This window comes from Emydura macquarii, unplaced genomic scaffold (assembly GCF_026122565.2).
Source record: "Emydura macquarii macquarii isolate MOO-44397 ecotype Brisbane River unplaced genomic scaffold, CSIRO-AGI_Emac_v2 contig_306, whole genome shotgun sequence".
Lineage (NCBI taxonomy): Eukaryota > Metazoa > Chordata > Testudines > Chelidae > Emydura > Emydura macquarii.
This window is the reverse complement of record NW_027130443.1, coordinates 4,045,382-4,063,942: the sequence shown is the minus strand read 5'-3', so window position 1 is coordinate 4,063,942 and position 18,561 is coordinate 4,045,382. Positions and strand designations below refer to the sequence as shown.

General features: G+C 59.2%; 1 protein-coding gene across 3 annotated transcripts in view; it reads left to right on the top strand.

Moving 5' to 3' along the window:
• The window catches only part of TJP3 (tight junction protein 3), a 40,007-nt gene extending 21,482 nt beyond the window's left edge, over positions 1-18,525 (top strand). For all 3 annotated transcript variants that reach the window (XM_067557256.1, XM_067557248.1, XM_067557260.1), the window contains exons 7-20: positions 6,073-6,235; positions 6,923-7,013; positions 8,086-8,150; positions 8,738-8,813; positions 9,262-9,418; positions 10,527-10,635; positions 12,064-12,283; positions 13,329-13,525; positions 14,514-14,609; positions 15,198-15,268; positions 15,750-16,061; positions 16,482-16,739; positions 17,117-17,169; positions 17,908-18,525. In XM_067557256.1, the coding sequence (XP_067413357.1) occupies positions 6,073-6,235; positions 6,923-7,013; positions 8,086-8,150; positions 8,738-8,813; positions 9,262-9,418; positions 10,527-10,635; positions 12,064-12,283; positions 13,329-13,525; positions 14,514-14,609; positions 15,198-15,268; positions 15,750-16,061; positions 16,482-16,739; positions 17,117-17,169; positions 17,908-18,010 (1,971 nt within the window). In that variant the 3' untranslated portion in view covers positions 18,011-18,525. The remainder of the gene's footprint in view (positions 1-6,072; positions 6,236-6,922; positions 7,014-8,085; positions 8,151-8,737; positions 8,814-9,261; positions 9,419-10,526; positions 10,636-12,063; positions 12,284-13,328; positions 13,526-14,513; positions 14,610-15,197; positions 15,269-15,749; positions 16,062-16,481; positions 16,740-17,116; positions 17,170-17,907) is intronic.
• The last annotated feature ends 36 nt before the right edge of the window (positions 18,526-18,561 follow it).

Below are 18,561 nucleotides of genomic sequence, written 5' to 3'. Positions count from 1 at the left end.
AAGAGGCCGGACAAACACCTATGCAAGATGGTCTAGGTTTACTTGGTCCTGTCTCAGTGCTGGGCGCTGGACTTGATGGCCTCTCCAGGTCCCTTCCAGCCCTATGATTCGATCAAGAAGGATTGTATTCCCCTAGCAAATCAATTCTATTTGGCCACAGGCAGCCAAGCTCCACTTGGACAGCCTGAAAATCGCCCTCTCTTTGATAACACTGTCACGTGGGATTAATTTCTATTTCCCACCATTTGCAGGTTGGAATCTATCTTTAGTTAAAACATTATTGCTTAGGAGATGTACTGACAGCCTAGTCATGGGCCAGGACCCCCTGGTGCTAGGTGCTGGACAAACACAGAACAAAGACACGGTCCCCACCCCAAAGAGCTGATAATCTGAGTCAAGTTACTGGTATTTATTTCTGCCAGTATATGGCCCATAGAGTAGATTTTTGGAAGTGTGTGGTTTGTGTGTTCTGTGAGAGCTGAAGGTGAGCAATCAGTGTACACTAAGAGGAGCTGAATGTGTAGATATGTGAGGATTTCACTTACATTAAAGCGTTGAGCTAGGGATATTGACCTGTATTTGTGAGCTGATGAGTTGTTTTGATTTTGTAGAATGTTATGTGACGAGATCTTAATTTTTGACTCTTTATGGCTGAGGTCTGCACTTCCAGTAAGTGTTTCCATGCAAATATTCCACGTGTGCTGTGCCTTTCTATTTGTGGACATTAATAGATAATCGATGGCTTGCTCGTCAATTCCAATGGTTACCTACATTTGTTTGGCTGGTAGACGGTCCTGTTGGTCACGTGACATAGCTGCGTGGGGGTGTGGCTCCCTGGCCTGTAGATTATGCTGTGCTCTTTCCTCTCCAGGAGATGTGTGTATTTCCTGCCCCCATGGCACTTTGCGAAGGACAGAACTCAGGCTGCCTGGGTGTGACCGTGGAGGTGGGTGGTGTAGGGGTGATTTGTAGAGGAGTGGACAATGTGGGTTTGTGAGTAGCTGTGGGCGTGGAAAGGGGTGCTGATAAATGGCTTCACACTGAATTTCCTGATTGTGTGGTTTTGTGTGAAACCAGGTAACATTGCACAAGGCAAGAGGTGGTTGGGATTTTTGATGTTTGAGTTTCTATTGTTTTAATGTTTAAATTACAGTGATTGCTCCCTGTATCTTCTCGGTCTGAAAGTTTCTAAGTAATTTGTTCTGTACAATTATCCAGTTCACCTCCCCCATCCAGCTCCTGCAGCTCTGCCTCCCTTCCCCCCTGACTTGTGTTGGCACAGGGGGCATTCAATGGGGGTGGGGGAGAGGAAGCAGAAGCTATTACTAGGGGGCCCCTATCCCCAGCGAGTTTCTGCTGCTGGGATGCCCTTGGAGGCCATTAGCTAGACAAGGCGGGTGAGGGAACATCTTTTATTGGGCCAACTTCTGTGGGTGGAAGAGACAAGCTGTTGAGCTTAAACAGAGCTCTTCTTCAGGTCTGGGAGGTTGTGGCAGGTGGGGAGGGGGCACAAATTGGGCTGTGCTTGGGCTACTCTAACTTCTTCCTTGCTAGCCCTGGCACAGAGATGGGGCAAAACCTCCCCGGGTGGTCCCAGCACTCGAAAGGACTGTCAGCAATTCCTACCTGCTCAGAGGTGTTGCCTCATTTCTGAGATTCTCCCCAAAACGCTCCCACCGGAACAGAAGTAGGAGGTTTCTATCCCAGTTCAGATGCCGCCCATAGGCGGCTAAACTCTCGGCTCTGCCCCGGTGCTGGGAACCGTTCGGCCGTGGGATCGGCCATGCCGTTCTGGGGCACGGGGATAGAACCTGCCTGTTGGAGCCAGCGGGGGAGCCTGCCCTTTCATTCTCCTAATCTTTCTCTCCCAAGCCTTTGCCTCTGCAAGGGCAGTGATTTTTGTCACCTCTCTGGTTGCTTGTTTGGCTGTTATGGCTTTGTCTAGACTGGGACGTAAAGCAGGGGTTATTCGATCATGTTCATTAGACCAGGCTAGCTAACGTGATCGATCTTAGCCCAGACAAAGTCTCTGTGTTGTCAGATCTCCAAAGAGGAGCCTCATAAACCTTCTGTCCATCCTTTGTTGTGCCCGACACTCGCTCTCGTGAGCGCTTTCATGCTCAAAACCACCTGTTCTAATACTGTGCTCAGAACTCATTGTCATGGTAATTGCTCTGCTTGGAAACCCCTGTTGTTTTCACCCCTGTGCTCTGGGCAGCCTGGATTTTGCTCACTGCTGAGATGTTTTTTTCATCTAAGACCTTCAGCTGAGGGACGGCGTCCAGCTCCGGGCACCGCCCAGTAGGAAAGATGTGGACACATTGGAGAGAGTCCAGAGGAGAGCCTCAAAAATGATGCAAGGTCTAGAAAACACTGCCGATGATGGAAGATTGAACAAACTGGGTTTGTGTAGTCTGGAGAAGAGAAGACTGAGGAGGGACGTCGTCTTCAAGTACGTAAAAGGTTGTTACGAAGAGGAGGATGAAAAATTGTTCTCGCCCACGGAGGACAGGACAAGAAGCAATGGGCTTAAATTGCAGTAAGGGAGATTGAGGTTAGACTGTTAGGTTCCTAACGGATACTACTTGGCCCTGCCTCCGTGCAGGGCACTGGACTAGGTGGCCTCTGGAAGTCCCTTCCACTGCTGCATTTCTATGAGTCAGACGTCCGTGTCGGTGGTGACGGCCTAATGTGCTACATGGTGTGAATTCCTTGCTGTGTCACGCATTCTGCGGAGTCTGTGTGCCACGGCTTTGAACCCCAAGGGCTCCAAAAAAGAGACCTCCCCTGTTTGAACAACAGGAGACAGGGCGGTGGTGGTGGCTTTTTTTGGAGGAGGGTTTCTTTGTTTCGTGGACTAGGCCGTGTGCTGTAAAAGTGCCTTATGCAACTGTAGTGCTGTAAAAGTGCCTTATGCCAGTCTAGCTTATTGCCGTCTGCACGTCAATGCCGGGAGAACTGCCCCTGCACTAGGGGGTTAGACAGGTATGCTGGTACATCGGTTCCTAAATCACTTGACTTCAGTGGTACTTAAGTGGTACCCAAGAGTGCTGAGGGAGTTGGCTGAGGTGATTTCAGAGCCATTGGCTATTATCTTTGAAAGCTCGTGGCTCCTGATGACTGGAAAAAAGCAAATATAGTGCCCATCTTCAAGAAAGAGACGAAAGAGGATCCAGGGAACTACAGACCGGTCAGCCTCACCTCAATCCCTGGAAAAATCATGGAGCAGGTCCTCAAGGAATCCATCTTAAGGCACTTGGAAGAGAGGAAGGTGATCAGGAACAGTCAACATGGATTCACCAAGGGAAAGTCATGCCTGACCAACCTGATTGCTTTCCATGAAGAGGTGACTGGCTCTGTGGATGTGGGGAAAGCGGTGGACATGATATACCTTGACTTTAGCAAAGCTTTTGATACGGTTTCTCACAGTATTCTTATCAGCAAGTTAAAGAAGTATGGGTTGGATGAATGGACTATAAAATGGATAGAAAACTGGCTAGAGCATAGGGCTCAACGAGTAGTGATCAATGGCTCCATGTTTAGCTGGCAGCCAGTCACAAGCGGAGCGCCCCAGGGGTTGGTGCTGGGGGCGGTTTTGTTCAACATCTTCATTAATGATCTGGAGGATGGGGTAGATTGCACCCTCAGCAAGTTTGCAGATGACACTAAGCTAGGGGGAGTGGTAGATACCCTGGAAGGTAGGGATAGGATACAGAAGGACCTAAACAAACTGCAGGATTGGACCAAAAGAAATCTAATGAGGTTCAACAAGGACAAGTGCAGAGTCCTGCACTTAGGATGGAAGAATCCCATACACAGCTACAGACTGGGGACCGATGAGCTAGGCAGCAGTTCTGCAGAAAAGGACCTGGGGTTTACAGTGGATAAGAAGCTGGATATGAGGCAGCAGTGTGCCCTGGTTGCCGAGAAGGCTAATAGCATATTGGGCTGCATTAGTAGGAGCATTGCCAGCAGATTGTGGGAAGTGATTATTCTCCTCTATTCGGCATTGGTGGGGCCGCATTTGGAGTATTGTGTCCAGTTTTGGGCCCCCCACTACAAAAAGGATGTGGACAAGTTGGAGAGTGTCCAGCGGAGGGCAACAAAAATGATTAGGGGGCTGGAGCACAGGACTTATGAGGAGAGGCTGAGGGAACTAGGCTTGTTTAGCCTGCAAAAGAGAAGAATGAGGGGAGATTTGATAGCAGCCTTTAACTACCTTAAAGGGGGTTCCAGGGAGGATGGAGCTAGGCTGTTCTCAGTGGTGGCAGATGACAGAACAAGGAGCAACGGTTTCAAATTGCAGTGGGGGAGATCTAGGTTGGACATTAGGAAAAAGTTTTTCCCTAGGAGGATGGTGAAGCACTGGAATGGGTTACCTAGGGAGGTGGTGGAATCTCCATCCTTAGAGGTTTTTAAGCTGTGGCTTGACAAAACCCTCACTGGGATTATTTAGCTGAGGTTAGTCCTGCTTTGAGCAGGGGGTTGGACTAGATGACCTCCTGAGGTCCCTTCCAACTCTGATTCTATGATTCTAACATGGTGGGTGGACATGGTCGTGAACCAGCCTGAAAAACTGTCATTTAGCAATGACCTAATTTAAACCCAAAATTACCCTAGAAAATTCGAAACCTGCCAAATTTGATCATTTCAAATACTTCATGCAAAGATGTACTGGACAGCGATCAGAAGCAGCAGCTAGTTAAAAGGAAAGACCTGCAGCAACGTTAGCCACAGAGCTGCTCTCAGCACCTGCATTGTGCTGGGGTGAATTGAGCCCTCACGCAAATAGGGGTAACTCGTGGTTCTGGCAGGATTATCTGCCTGCACCAGGGTGGAATGTGGCCCCTGAAAACCTGAGAGAGGGGAGGGCCACTTGTTACAGTAAATGTGCACACGCAGAACCCAATCTACGGTCCTTTCTCCTGGCCACCGCAAACCTCTGGCTTTGTCTGCACATAAACTGAAACGGAAATTACTCTGGCATTGTCGTCACTGCCAAAAAAGGTGTGTATGTTTATCATGGCGTTTCTTATCTAGTTAGCCCAATCGAGAAAAGGCAGAGTCAGGTTTTTTTTAATCTCCAAATAGCTAGTCAAAGTCAACATTATGCTAACCAGTTTATTTAATGGTCCCTGCTACTTCCCAGTCGGTCTTGGACATAACCTGATTTCTACCTCTTTGTGTGGGGTGTGATTTATTTGTTAATGCATAAAAATACAGATGCAGAAGCAGATTGGTTCAAGAGGCCCTGACCCGAGGAAGGTCAGAACAGACAATTCTAATCAAATTTGATTTGCAGGTGTGTTTCGCAGTTTGGGACATCAAGAGCTGCTCCTTGTCTGGGGAGCTTTCCAAACATGGGGCTAGTTTTCTGTTCTCACTCCTGTTCCGTAGTCAGAGGTCTTTCTTTGGTGAGAGATCCTTCCACCAGATCTTCTACCAACCCATCAGTTGGTGGTTTGGGGACTGAGGGAGACTGAGCATGTGTGCGCACGCACTTTTCGTGCCCTACACTCCAACAACACACACTGCTTCTGGCTCAGCCTCCCATCCATCGAAAAGCTAATGTTATTTCCCACTGCTGTTGTGAAGGGCTTTGAAATCGCTGGGTGAAAACCCCTCTCTCTAGTAGTGTTGAATATTATTGTTAACCTGCCTGCTTTTCCTCACTGTTGTGCGTGCGTGTTTACACAGCATGATTAAACTTGTTGGGCCGATACCCAGGTGGATTTGCTGGGCTTCATACCTGCCTGCATTGTCTGCGAGGAATTTCCTTCCCTGACTCCAACAGGGTAGCCATGGGGACCAGAGCTGGCCTTGGCCCTGCCCTGTTAAATCAACAGTCCCACCCCTCCTGTTGTGCGCTCTGATCCGAGGCACCCAGCTGGCATGTGCTGTGTCGGGCTGGGTGGGACTGACTCAGCACCGCGCTCAGAGCATGGATCTCCAGACTAACTGCTGGGGGGTGGCACATCTGGACTTGATCTGGCCTATAGGCTCCGTTTTCACGCCCCCTCTGCTCTCGGCTCTTCACGGCACCTCTGTAATCCTCTCTGTCCCTCTGGCTAGATTAATGGCGTCACAAGCGAGAACATGTCTCTGGCTGACACCCGCAGGCTGATCGAAAGGTCGGAGGGGACGCTGAAGCTGCTCGTGTTCCGGGACAGCCGGCAGTTCCTGGTCAGCATCCCCCAAGTGACAGACAGCGACAGCGGCAGCTCGCGGCTAGACGGTGAGCGGAGTCACCAGGGTCTGGGGGAGCCTCTGGGCGCCGGCAGCGAGGACATTCGTATTCCATGGCTGACCTGGGGCCGGGCGGGCTGACGAAGCTGTGCTCAGTACTGGGCTGGGGGGAACACGAGATGCCTTCTGAATCCAGAGGTCACGGTGACCTGATTCCCAGGGAGCTCAGCCATTGGGAAGGTCGTTGGCAAGGGCTCTTGGAGTCTGCAGGGTAATTACTGTTTTGGGAACCTCTGCGAAAAGACAGTGATACAGGCAGAGTCCTCCAGCAACACAGGTTCGGTGGGCTTTCTCCTTGGCCAGTCAGGCTAGGGTGTGTTTGTGCCGGATACGCTCCTTGCATAGCTGCTGCTCTGTTGAGCGAGCTGAAGGGCAAAGCATCGTGCACCAAGCCTTCTCGCTGGGCGTCTAAGGGGAGGGGAACGCTAGCCCGCACCTGGCAGGCTCGCTGGCGTTCTTGAGCGAAAGGCAGGGCCGTGGGCTCCGAGTAATTCCCAGCCATCATTGTCTCACTGCATCAGACAGCAAGAGTCCTCCAGTCCGTCTCCAATGGGCCCTGCCACCACAATGGAGCTGAGGCGGGAATTGAACCTCTGCCTCAGGTGCTTGGCTCGAAGCACCCAGCACTGCATGCTAGCCGCTACTACGTTGGCTTATTCCCTCCCTTGTGCTCTAGACATCTCTGACATCGACTCCGAAGTGTCCCACCCGCCCCCAACATGGAGCGCCCAGCGGCCTCCAGATGCCACCAGGACGAGCTCGCTGTCGTAAGCCATTTTTCTCTTCCTCTTTCCCCCACCTTTGAGTCATCGGCCTCTTGCTCTGCTGCCCCAGGTGGAGGGATCGCTCCTCTTCTGCCCCTCCATGTTCCCCAGCAGACGGCTTGTCCCAAGAAGCTGGTGGTGTTTCCTTCAGACACCTGAGAGCAAGCCACAGAGTGAGGTTGTGGGTCGCGCCTCGAGTTTAATTTAAAGGCGTCCTCCCAGTCTTCAACCCGCACCCCCCAACCTCGTCCCGTCTCAGCAAGGACAAGCTCCCAGTTTCCTAGGTAACATTCATGCTCCCGCAGGAGCAGCCGGAGCAGATTTCCTGGGGAGTCTGTTAGTTGGGTCCTACAGTGTAACCATCAGCCCCCTCTGACTGCACTGCTCCAGAGAACGGCAGCACGGGCCCATCTGGGGGTGGAGGGGACATTTACCGTCCCAGCAATGATGACACGGCTTGGCAGTTGCTGTTCCTCCACTGCCAAGACAGCCCGTGGGGACGGTGCCTCGGCTAAGGGCTCCTTGGTGGAGAAGAGAGGGGCTGGAGCAGCTGCCATGTGGAGCCTGGTATGGGCTCGGGGAGCAGAGCAAGGCAGGTGATGGCACGTGAAAGGAGCAGGCAGGGGCAGCACGGGCACCTCCCTGCCTGATCCAGCCAGCCGCTGGTCTGTGGCTGGTCAGAGAAGAGTCTGGTCGGTGTGCGATGTCTAGTGCAATGGGCCCTGACCTGCCTGATTGTAGCACGCTCTGCTGGCTGGGTGAGGCAGGGGAGCGGCACTGAGCATCTCCAGTCCCCTCCGCTCTGCCGCCCCTCGCACCTCTGTGTGCTTGCGGTGGTGCAAAGGTTACTCCAGGAGCAGGGCTGCAGCAGCACCTCCGGCTAGCCAGCCCAATGAGCGGGAGCCCTGGGATGTCCCCGTGCCTCTGGCCTACCTCTCCTGTGCAAGGGGCAAGGGCTGCTGCTTTTGGAGCTGCTGGCCAGGGTTCTCTGCACGGGACCAGTGCCCCCTTGGTCCTCCCGCGAGCAGAGGAGCAGCCACAGCCTGCTTAATTCCCACCCTCTCTTCTGCTCTAGGGAGGGCGGACGGCTCAGTGGGGAGCCGGCGGCCGTGGCACAGGAGACTGATGCTCCAGTTCCAGGTGAGTCCCAGCCCCTGGGTCTCCTCCCAGCGAGGTAGGGAGCCTCAAGGCTGAGCCCAGCCTGCCGGGGTTTGCAGCCCTCTGGAGATCCATTGGCAGCTGGAGTGGCAGGGGAGCCTTCCCGGCCGCTGTGTGGCTAAGCCGAGGCCATCCACCTCCAAGGCTGTCGGTACGGCCCAGTCGCCTTCCCGTGTGTGAGGCCAGGCTGCCGATCCCGGCTCTGAGCAGCCGCCGTCAGCCGAGCTCCCGGCTGAGCTGTGCAAGGTGCTGTTATGGGCAGCAGCCTTGTGTGTTCGTCCCCCCGTGCAGTGTCCTTGGCTCCCGTGCTGCTCTCTGCTGGGTGCTGCCTGCAGCATGGACGTCCCCATCTCCAGAAGCCATCTGGAGCGTTAACCTCTCTGGGACACTGCCACCCGCCACACCCGGGCAGTAAATGGGCTCTTTGTCTTGAGAAGCCCCTAAATCTCCCCATTTCCAACCCTCCTTCCCCAGCAATGCCCCTGTGGTCGCCAAAGCAGCTTGCATGTCCAGGGTGTGCGAAGCCGACCGGCTGCGGCCCCACCTTACCCTGCCCTCTCCCGTTTCAGATCTCCAGGAGCCCGCAGAGGAGAGCGGCTACAGTGTCTCCTCTGGCCACCCCGTAGCCAGAGCCAGTGAGGATGGGTAAGCTGCTGCCATGCGCTGGTAACACGCCTGCGGCCCCTCCTTCACTCTCCTCCCTCACTGGGGAGGGGAGCAGTAGCTAGGCGCGGCTAGGGCTGAGGTGCACGGTGCTGTGTGGACAGAACGGGTCCCTGCCCAGATGCAGTGCAGGAGCAGTCCTGGCCTGGGGGGCTGGCAGGAGGAGGGGGCGATGGTGATGGGTTACTGGCCACGGCCACATGAAATAGCTGAGCTACAAGCTCTGAAGCCAAAAGGGAGGGCGCTTAGCAAGGGGTGAGCCCATGGGGCAGCGAGAGAACGGAGCCAGCAGCAGAGCGGGGTGGGTGGGAGGAGCTGAGGGTGAGTCTGGCAGGCGTGGTGGTGAAGTGCCTGCCCTTGATCCCACCCCTGCTGCTCCAAGCTCACGCCGCTTCCCCAGGACTGACCCTGCGACTCTCCCCGGTGGCAGGTACAGCCCCGATGCCAAGATCGTGAGCTTTGTGAAGGCCAAGAGCATTGGGCTGCGGCTGGCTGGCGGCAATGACGTGGGCATCTTCGTGGCAGGCGTGCAAGAGGGGAGCCCTGCGGACAGCCAGGGGATCAAAGAGGGAGACCAGATTCTGCAGGTACCTGCACAAACGAGTCACCGACCCTCCCTGTGCAAAGGGGGGTCCGTGTCCAGGGGGGCTCTGAATGTTATTGGTGGGGGGGGACCCCACTCCCCCTCTTGGCTTCAGTGGAAGTACCAGAGCCCAGGAGAGCCCAAAATCCCAGGGTTGTTCCTGGCTCAGCTCCCTTTGGGCTGGGACGTCTCGAGCTCTGGCTTTGTTCTAGGAAGTGAGGGGCTCTGGTCCCGCAAGCCCCCGCACTCCCCCAGCAGCCCTGCTAAGGGGCCTCGTCCTATGTGGCAAGTCCCCCTTCAAGGGTGCGCCAGGAGCGAGCTTGCAGAGCTCCCCTCTCCTGCTCACCTCTGCTGGGAACTAATCCTGGGAGATCTCCCAACCTCTAGTCCAGCCAGCAGGGCTGTGCCCTGCCCCAGCCGGGAGCGTATTTATCCTGGCTGTGGGCACCTCCGGGGGCTCTGCCAGGAGCTCTGGCACCCTCTGGCGGTCCTGTATTGCGAACGTGCTGCCTGCTGCACGTCTAAAATACCTTGAGCACATCGGTGCTCTTCTCCGAGGCCTCCGGGCCCTCCTGGAGGTGTCCCCATGTTAATGTGCGACGGCCGCCATCTCAGCTGGCAGCCCGGGGATTGAACCGGGGAGCTCCCAGAGCCACAAGCGCTGGCTGCTACAGCTTGAGTGCTGGAGCCTTGGCCCTGGGGCTGGGTAACGGCTCCTCCTCTGTGGGTCGGCCTGGAGGGGGACCCAGAACAGTCACTCGTAGGCAATAGACGCAGACTGCATGGGCTCCACCATCTCTCTCTGGCACCTTCCACGTGGGGATCTCGAGGCCCGTCCCTCATTAGGCCTCTGGACCGCCTAGTGCGGTTAGTGTGACCGATGGGGCAACATAAGCACCGAGATCTTGGCCAAGGTCTCAGAGCTGGGAATAGCACCCAGGGGCCCTGGCTCCAGCCACCAGCCCTGCACTAGCCTGGCGTGTACAGACTGTTCCTGCCGTCACCACGGCCTCGTCTGCCCTCCCTGTGTGGGACCTTCCCCTTGGCGCGTGCTGCTCCTGGCCCAGGAGTGTTGGAGGAGGCCGGCGCTAAGCCCCGCTCCTCTCTGGCAGGTGAACGAAGCCAGCTTCCAGAACCTGACCCGAGAGGAGGCCGTGCAGTACCTGCTGTCCCTGCCGCCGGGCGAGGAGGTCGTTCTGCTGACCCAGGGCAAGCAGGACAGTAAGTGATCGACGGGCCTCCGGCGTGCGGCTGCAGAGTCCGCAGGGGCTTGTGTGTTACACTCCTGGCGTGGGGCTGAGCTGCAGAGCCTTGGAGGTGACTCCTGTCTGTCCCATGGGAACCCGTGTTCTCTCCATGTGCGTCTCCTCCTCTTTTCCCTGGGCAGTCGGGCAAAAGACGAGACCAGCCCGGGATTTCCCAGGACTCTGGCTCCCACGGTGCCCAGGATCCCGGCTGCAGACGGAGCCTGTGCTGGAAGGGCGCAGGCGCGTCTCCTGTTGGACTGACGCCAGGTGTGCGGGGGAGTTACCCCAGCCCTCCCCCAGTACAGCCCATCGAAACCCAGGGCAGGGCTGGTGTCGCTCCCCTAGTGCACGTCAGAGACCCAAAGAAAGCCCGTGCTCAGAAGCCACCACGTCCCTCTGGGAAATCACTGTTGTCTCGGGTTGAATCGAGGCAAGGGTTATACGCTGGGCTGTTGGTGCCAGATCTCTCCAAGGGGTCCTGCTCCCCCGCTTGGCCTGTATGTTTTCAGGGCCCAGTTTCCAGCCAGAGTTGCCTCCTGCATCCTCCAGCCAGTTGCTTTTGCCTCCCACGTGACCTGTGGTAGGGTTGCCATTCTGCAAGCTCCTGCCCCCCAACATTCATTCCTGGTGGGGGGCGTCCATCCCGCCCACTGCTCTGGGCTGGCCCATCTCCCGGGATGCTGAGCTCCCATTCCCAGGGGTTCCTCTTCCTTCCTGCTGGGTTGTGGGGCTGACAGCTCCTGCCTCTCGGGAGCCACGCTAGGGGACTTGCGTCATCTCTAGGGGGACGGACCCTGTTTCTCTGCTGCCACCATAAGCATCTTGGAGGGACCTCTCCATGCAGCCTGCCGGGGGCCGGTGGCCTTGACGTCCGGTCTCTGGAAGCCAGTCTGAACTGGAGGTGCATTATTGCCTCTGGAGCCCTTCGGACCCGGGATGGCCCCAATACGTACACAGCTGTGCCTGAGGAGCCGTGAGGTCTCCTCTGGGACGTGCCTGAACCCCTCCCTCTGCACTGCCTTCCTAACAGCAGCATCTCACGTGGGTCCCTTAGGGACTCTGCCCTGCAAGTGGGACCACGTGGGGGGACATTCACGACCTCTGGCCCCTGGCCCTACAGTGCATGTGGGGCCCTCACCGGAAAATGCCCTTCTTGAGAAATCTCCCCACGCCCTCTGTTATATGCTGTTAAATTAGCTGCCATGTTCCTCCCTAGAGGAAGCCGCTGTCAGGGTGTGACATGAGTCCTACGCACAGAGTTTGTAAGGGGTTTGGAGCCCCTGGGCACAAACGTGGCCGACCCGTCTCTCCTCCATCTCCCTGTGTGCTGGGCGATTGCTCCCACACGCCCCCTCGTCCCTGCCACTTTGCCCCTGACGGGCCCTGTCTCGGCCTTGCCCAGTCTACAGGAAGATGCTCAAGTCCAACGTGGGGGACTCGTTCCACATCCGCACGCACTTCGACTTCGAGAAAGACGCCCCCTCTGGGCTGAGCTTCACGCGGGGCGAGGTCTTCCACGTCCTGGACACTATGTACCGGGGCAAGCTGGGCAGCTGGCTGGCCGTGCGCATGGGGAGGGACCTGCAGGAGCTGGACAAGGGAATCATCCCCAACAGGAGCAGGTAGGGCAGGCCAGGAGGTCGGGGCCCTTGGTACAAGTCTGGGGGGGGCGGCACTGAGCCAAGGGCAAGGAGCTGCGGGGGGGGACATTCTTCAGGGTGGATTGTGATAAATGCCCCAGGCACCTGCAGCTGAACAGCTCATTGAGGGAGCCCTGAGGGTGGGGAACTGGGACCCAGGGCCCAGCTGAGAGTCTGATGCCCATGGCGGGCAGTCCTCAATCCGGCATTCTGCCCACAGGCAGTGACAGAGCAGCAGGGTTTCTGCCTGCAGCCAGTGCCTGGGCAGGTGGCTGCTAAGGGACCGAGAGTCCAGCCAGCCCCATGTATACTATCCTGAGCTGCTCTGCTCCACGCCCAGGCCGGCCTCCCACCTGACCATGGAGGGAGGAGAAAGGGGGCTCTGTCCCTTGGACAGCCTCCTGGGAGGAAGCGCGGCCCAGTGGTAACTGTGGGAATCTGGCCTCTGCCTGCCACAGAGAGGACATGTGTCCTGAGGCCAAGTCGTGGACCTTCTCTTTGCCTCAGTGTACCCATCTGTGAAATGGGGACGACAATTTCTTCCTGGGAGTCAGTGGCGGCTGTTTGCAGGGCACCCTGATGCACAGCATCCTCCTCCTATGCCCGTGGGGTTAGAGGGCAGGGCTTGCCCCTTAGCGCTGTCTGGGCCGTTACTCAGGAAGGGAAGTGGAAGCCGGTCGTGCCAGTGACCCAGCTCACGTGCCCTGCAAGGAAATGCCCCGTGCAGTGAGAACCAGGGGGCTTTGCCGCTTAGAACTTGTCTCTGCCCCTGGCACCCGGCTCCTGGCTGGTCTGTGTAAGGTACTGAGCCTCGCACAGCGTCGTTCACCAGCACAGGGCGGCACTGAGGGATGAGTGAGTTGGTATCGGCTCCTGGAGGGGACCCAGGTGCTGGAAATGCGTGCCGGTGCGTGAGCGTGGGGTGGCTTGGCCGTCCCGGAGCGGGGAGAGGAAGGCGAGAGGTTCGGGGGCGCCCTGAGAAGCTTTGGGGCTCTGGTTGCTGACGCTGCCTTCCCCTTCGGTGCAGGGCTGAGCAGATCGCCAGCTTGGAGTCCACCCTGAAGGCCACCTCCGCCGCCAACTCCTCCGGGGCCCGGGCCGAGTTCTGGAAGCTGCGGGGCCTGCGGGGGGCCAAGAAGAACCTGCGGAAGAGCCGCGAGGACCTGTCCGCTCTCACCAAGCAGGGCCACTACCCGCCCTACGAGAGGGTGGTGCTGAGGGAAGGTGGGCTCAGCCGCCTGCCCTGGGCTGCCCCAGAGAAGCAGTGCTGGGGGGAGGTGGCGATTCTTGGGGAATGTGACCGTTGAGCCTCCGTCCCCGGCTGTGCCTGGAGCTGCACAGCCTGGGGAAGGGAGGGTGTTGTGCTCTCTCCTAGGGGCACAGTGAGCCCTGCTTCTTTAGCACAAGTGGGCTGGAGCCCTGGCCGCACTGGCAGGGGGCCCCGCCCCATAGCTTGTGCGTCAGAGCCCTGATTGCTAGGAGGTGACTCCAGCCCCGTGGGTGCAGGAATGGCTCCTGTTGGCCTGTCCGTGCTGAGGGGAGCCCTGCACTCCCTGTCTGTGTTGGCCCAGACCCTGCCCGTGCATGGGCAGTGGCTTTGCATGCCTGCTCTCTGCTGGCGTGAAGGGGGCCCTGCCTGGGGGTTGGTATCTTCCTCGGATCTGCCAGCCAGCGGCCAAACACCCCTCGTGAAGGCCAGGAAAGCCAATCTGATCTGCCTGCCTCGGCCTCGACCGCCGATTCTCCCTCCCCTGGGTAACCGAGGGCTGGTCGCTCGCCTCTCGGGGGTTCTGAAGTCGGCCCCACCAACCTGCCACAGGCGGGGTCCCTGCCCCAGGACAGCTCTGGCTGTGTGAGGCGGGAGCCTGGGCCGGGATCCCGTGGAAGCGGTAGTAGTGTGAGCTCCACGCAGGCGGTGGCGGGGAGCACGCCGGGCCGTGTCCCTGGCCTAGCAGGCTGGCCGGGACGCTTCTGCAGTGGCTAAGGCTGAGGGGCTGGACACAGCAGAGCCCTTGGTGTGTTGCCGCCTTCTCCTGGGCCCATCTACACCCAGCTCAGCGTCCCAGCCGCGGGAGGCAGGGGGCATGTCCCCACCGTGTTACAGAAGGCACAGGGGAGGGGCCTTACAGCGTTTCAGTGGCAGCGCTGGGATCGGACCACGCGTTCCCCGCCGCCCCCGGCTGGTTGAGCATCTCCTCTCCTCTCCCCGCAGCCAGCTTCAGGCGGCCGGTCGTGATCCTGGGGCCCATCTCTGACATCGCCATGGAGAAGCTGAACGCAGAGCTGCCTAACCAGTTCGAAATCGCCCGTAAGCGCAGCCAGAAGCGGGCCCTGGCCTGGGACGTTCAGTGGGGGTGGCTGGGCTTCCACAGGGGGCCAGGGGAAGGAGGGATGCTCTGGGTCAGCGCCGGCGGGACTTGCGTGGCTTGCTGAGGCGCTCTCTTGGGCACCCAGCCGTGGCGAAGGCTGAGAGCCTCCCGCAGGCCAGGGCCCCTTTTATGGATGTGGCCCTGATCCCAGCTGCTTCCTTATCCTGGGCCTCCAGATTTCCATGTGCACTGTCTGTCCATCCGTCTGTCCATCCTTTCCACCCCACCTCCCCCAATGTTCCAGCTGCTTTGCAACACCATCTGCCCAGACCTCCTCCTGATCTAGACAGGTCAGGAGCCTTCTCTCTGCCCCCCATCCCAGCACTCCCCTGCAGTGTCCTGTGCCCGCCTCTGCCCCGTGCTAGTCCGTTATGGTCACAGGCCATTTCCCACTACCCCAGCCAGCGGGGCTGGGGAGATCTGGAAGCGGCAGCACGGCTGGGCCAGGGATACTCGGGGACCATCAGTGGGTCTGGCTTGGAGACCCTCTCACCTTCTCCCGTGCCGTGTTTGTGCTTCTTCCCCAGAGACCGTGCCCCGCGACGGGGGGTCGTCCAAGGTCATCAAATTGGACTCGGTGCGACAGATCGCTGAGAAGGTGAGACGCTCAGGGCCAGGGATTGCAAGGGATGCTCTGCCCACCTCCAGCCACTTCCAGCCAGGGCCTCAGAGCCCTGCCCATGCTGGTCACCTGGGAAATGTGCGTTACCCCATCCACGGGGAGGAGGGCCGGGTGTCTTGCCTCAGTGAGCGGCAGAGCGAGGACGAAGCCCCAGTCCCCTGACTCCTGTGCGTCACCCACTTCCAGCGCCGCTCCTGCCCCAGCAGGGCCGGCCGTGTCTGCCTGCTGCTCTGGAAATGGGGTCGGGAGAGGCCAGCCAGGAGGGATCCCCCTGCTAAGCGGGTACGGAAGGGCCCAGAGAGCCGTGTTCCCGCGGCTCCCCGTTCAGCACTCACGGCAGTGGATGAATCCGCCCCTCCTGGCCGGTGTTCCGGGGTGGGGGGCACCACGTCGTAGATTTCCCTTCCCGACCCCTGGCTCCTCACCCGGCGTCCCACCCACCCTCTCCCGCCCGCAGGACAAGCACGCGCTGCTGGACATCACGCCTGCGGCGGTGGAGCGGCTCAACTACGTGCAGTACTACCCGGTGGTGGTGTTCTGCGAGCCCGACAGCCGGCAGGGCATCAAGGCCATGCGCCAGTGGCTCGCCCCCGAGTCCAAGAAGAGCTCCCGGCGCCTCTACGCGCAGGCCCTCAAGATGAAGAAGAACTACAGCTACCTCTTCACGGCCACCATCAGCCTCGGCGGGAGCACCAACGCCTGGTACCAGAGCCTCAAGGAGATCATCCGGACCCAACAGGCCCGGCCTATCTGGACGGCGGAGGAGCAGGTACCACAGAGTCCGTCTTGCTCCTCTGTGCTGCCTGCATTTGTCAGGCAACCAGATCCCTCCTGCCTGCCCCGACTGGGGGGACTGAACCGTGGCAGCCCCTGGGCCGAGACAGCAGCGGGCAGCATGGCCCGGTGCCCGCTGGCCTGTAGAACTGCCATCCAGCTATCCCAGGGAGCTGGAATTGGATTCTGCCTGGTGGGCAGCTCCCTGGGCATCGGAGGGGTTGGGGTGGGACTGCCTTATAACCACACTGAGGGATTCCCCTAGCACCCTGCTTCTCTGCCAGGCAGTTGAGATACAGGGCCGGGGGGAGCCTGAGACCAGTGTGCCATCTGCGAGGGGAAATGCCAGCCCCTGACTCCGTAGGTGCCCCTTTCCCGGTTGTTCACAGTGACCCCCCATCTCCTCTCCACGCAGGTGGACATCTCCCCGGAGGAGAGCCTGGACCTGCTGAGCCAGCAGCACTCCGCCAGCATGGGGGACCTTACCTGCGACAGCCGCGCCAACAGCGACTACGAGGAGACGGACGGCGAAGGGGGGGCCTACACGGACAACGAGCTAGAGGACACCTATGACCAGCCAGCCCTGGCCCGCTCCTCGGAGCCGGTGGAGCCGGACGAGCCCCAGCCCCTGAGCGAGCCCGTGGCAGTGTCTCTGGCCCCCGTCCTCCCGCGGGTAAGCAGGGCTGTGGGGCAGGGTGAGCCGGCTCAGACCCTGCCCTGGCTGGTGGCTTTTGGGAAAGGGGGCCAGGCTCTCAGCCGTGGTCGCAGAGGGCGTTGCTAACCCCATCAGAAGAGCACCACCATTGGGGCCGGTCTTGGCAGCGAACTCCTCTTCAGACCCCAGGGTTGGGGGGACAGGGGGGCCTGGCCCAGCTCTGTCCCGGAGGGGCCCATGACAGGGGCACTCTCCCAGGGGCAGGAAGCAGGACAGCCAGGCTGTGGTGCCTCTCCTCCCTCCACTCTGTCAGCGGAGGCCCCCCTAGGGCAGTGACGGGACCTCAGGAGCACTCGGCTCTGCAGCCTTTAACGGCCACATTGTCTTTCCAATAGGACGGAGACCAGCAGCCCCAGGGCCAGCGGAGACAGGCTTACAGCAGCATCAGGTACCAGCAGCCGCCTCTGCCCTGCGCCAGCAGTGGGCGGTAGGGAGGGGGTGGGTGACTGTCAAGGTGGTGAATCACCTGCGCAGAGCATCCTTTCTGCCAGGCGGCTGGGGCTGGGGCTGGGCCTTGGATGGGGGAAATCCAGCTGGTAAGGGGTTAATGGAAGTCCCTGGATTCCTTTAACCCTTCAGCTCCTGGCTCCCGCCCCCTGCAGCTGTGCTGTGGTCTCCCCGCAGCTCAGGGGACTGTCTGACATTTAACCCAGGGTCAGTTTTGGCCCGTCAGTCACCCTGAGCCCGGCTGCATGCTTGGCCTCTGGCTTGAGCGTCAGCCCCGAGCAGATGAGCCGGGGACCCCTCGCCCATGGCAGGGCCCCTGGCAGCTGGAGGCCTGGGCTGGGCAGTGAGGGGCTTGAGCCTGTCTGACCCTGCAGTCGGGGTCAGCCAAAGCCAAGCGCCCCTCTGCCCTGGGAAGAGGGGAGGGCTGGCTGGGGGGCGGGATCCTCCTGCCCCGGTTCTGAGGGGGACGCCGCACCACAGGGCAGCGGTGCCTGGCTCTGCAGCGTGTCCTCGCGAAGCTGCTCCCGCAAGGCAGTGGGAGAGCAGGCTGAGGCAGTGCAGGGCGAACGGGGGGCTGGCAAGAACCCTTCCCCTGGCCTGAGGGGGGCGGGCGGGGGCTTCTGTGGCTGGCATCCCTATGCCCCAGCCCGGCCTGACACGACCTCCTGCTGCCCCGCAGGGAATACGAACACAACGCTCTGAAGAAGAAGTTCACCCAGGCCAGGGCCTACGACTCTGACCAGGATGAAGGCTACGACTGGGGCCCAGCTACGGACCTGTAGCCACACCGGCGTCCGGGACTCGTCGCTCTGCACCTCCGAGCTGGCGTCTGGAAAGCGTCTGCCGTGCTGCATTGTCCCCTTCCCGCCCTGGGCCAGCAAAGGGACCTCCTCATCCCTTCTCGACCTGCAGCGACTCGGCTCAGCTCCCTCCTGCACCCACCCGCAGCCCAGCCTGATCTCTTCTCTCCAGAGTAGGGCTGGTGGTTCTTAATCTTCCTAAACACCAGTCGCAGGGCAGCGTGCTGCCAGCCTGAGCTGCTCTCCTGGGCCCGCAGCCGGCCGCACTGTTCTCCTGGGCCCGTCCGTCCCTGAACACTGCGTGGATTTGAACTCTCCTCCCAGTCCCTGGAGCCAGAGCCCAGCTCTCATCCGTCGAAGCTGTCTGCGGTGACGCCGCCCCGACAACGTCCCAGGGATGGGCCGCTCTGCTCAGGCTGATTCAACGGGCACCGGAGCAGCCCTGTAAATAGCTTTGTACGGCCCTGCCTTTGTAATAAAGGAATCCTTTTCACTAACCCCTGCTGCTGTGTTCCCCAGGACGGGGCGAGGAG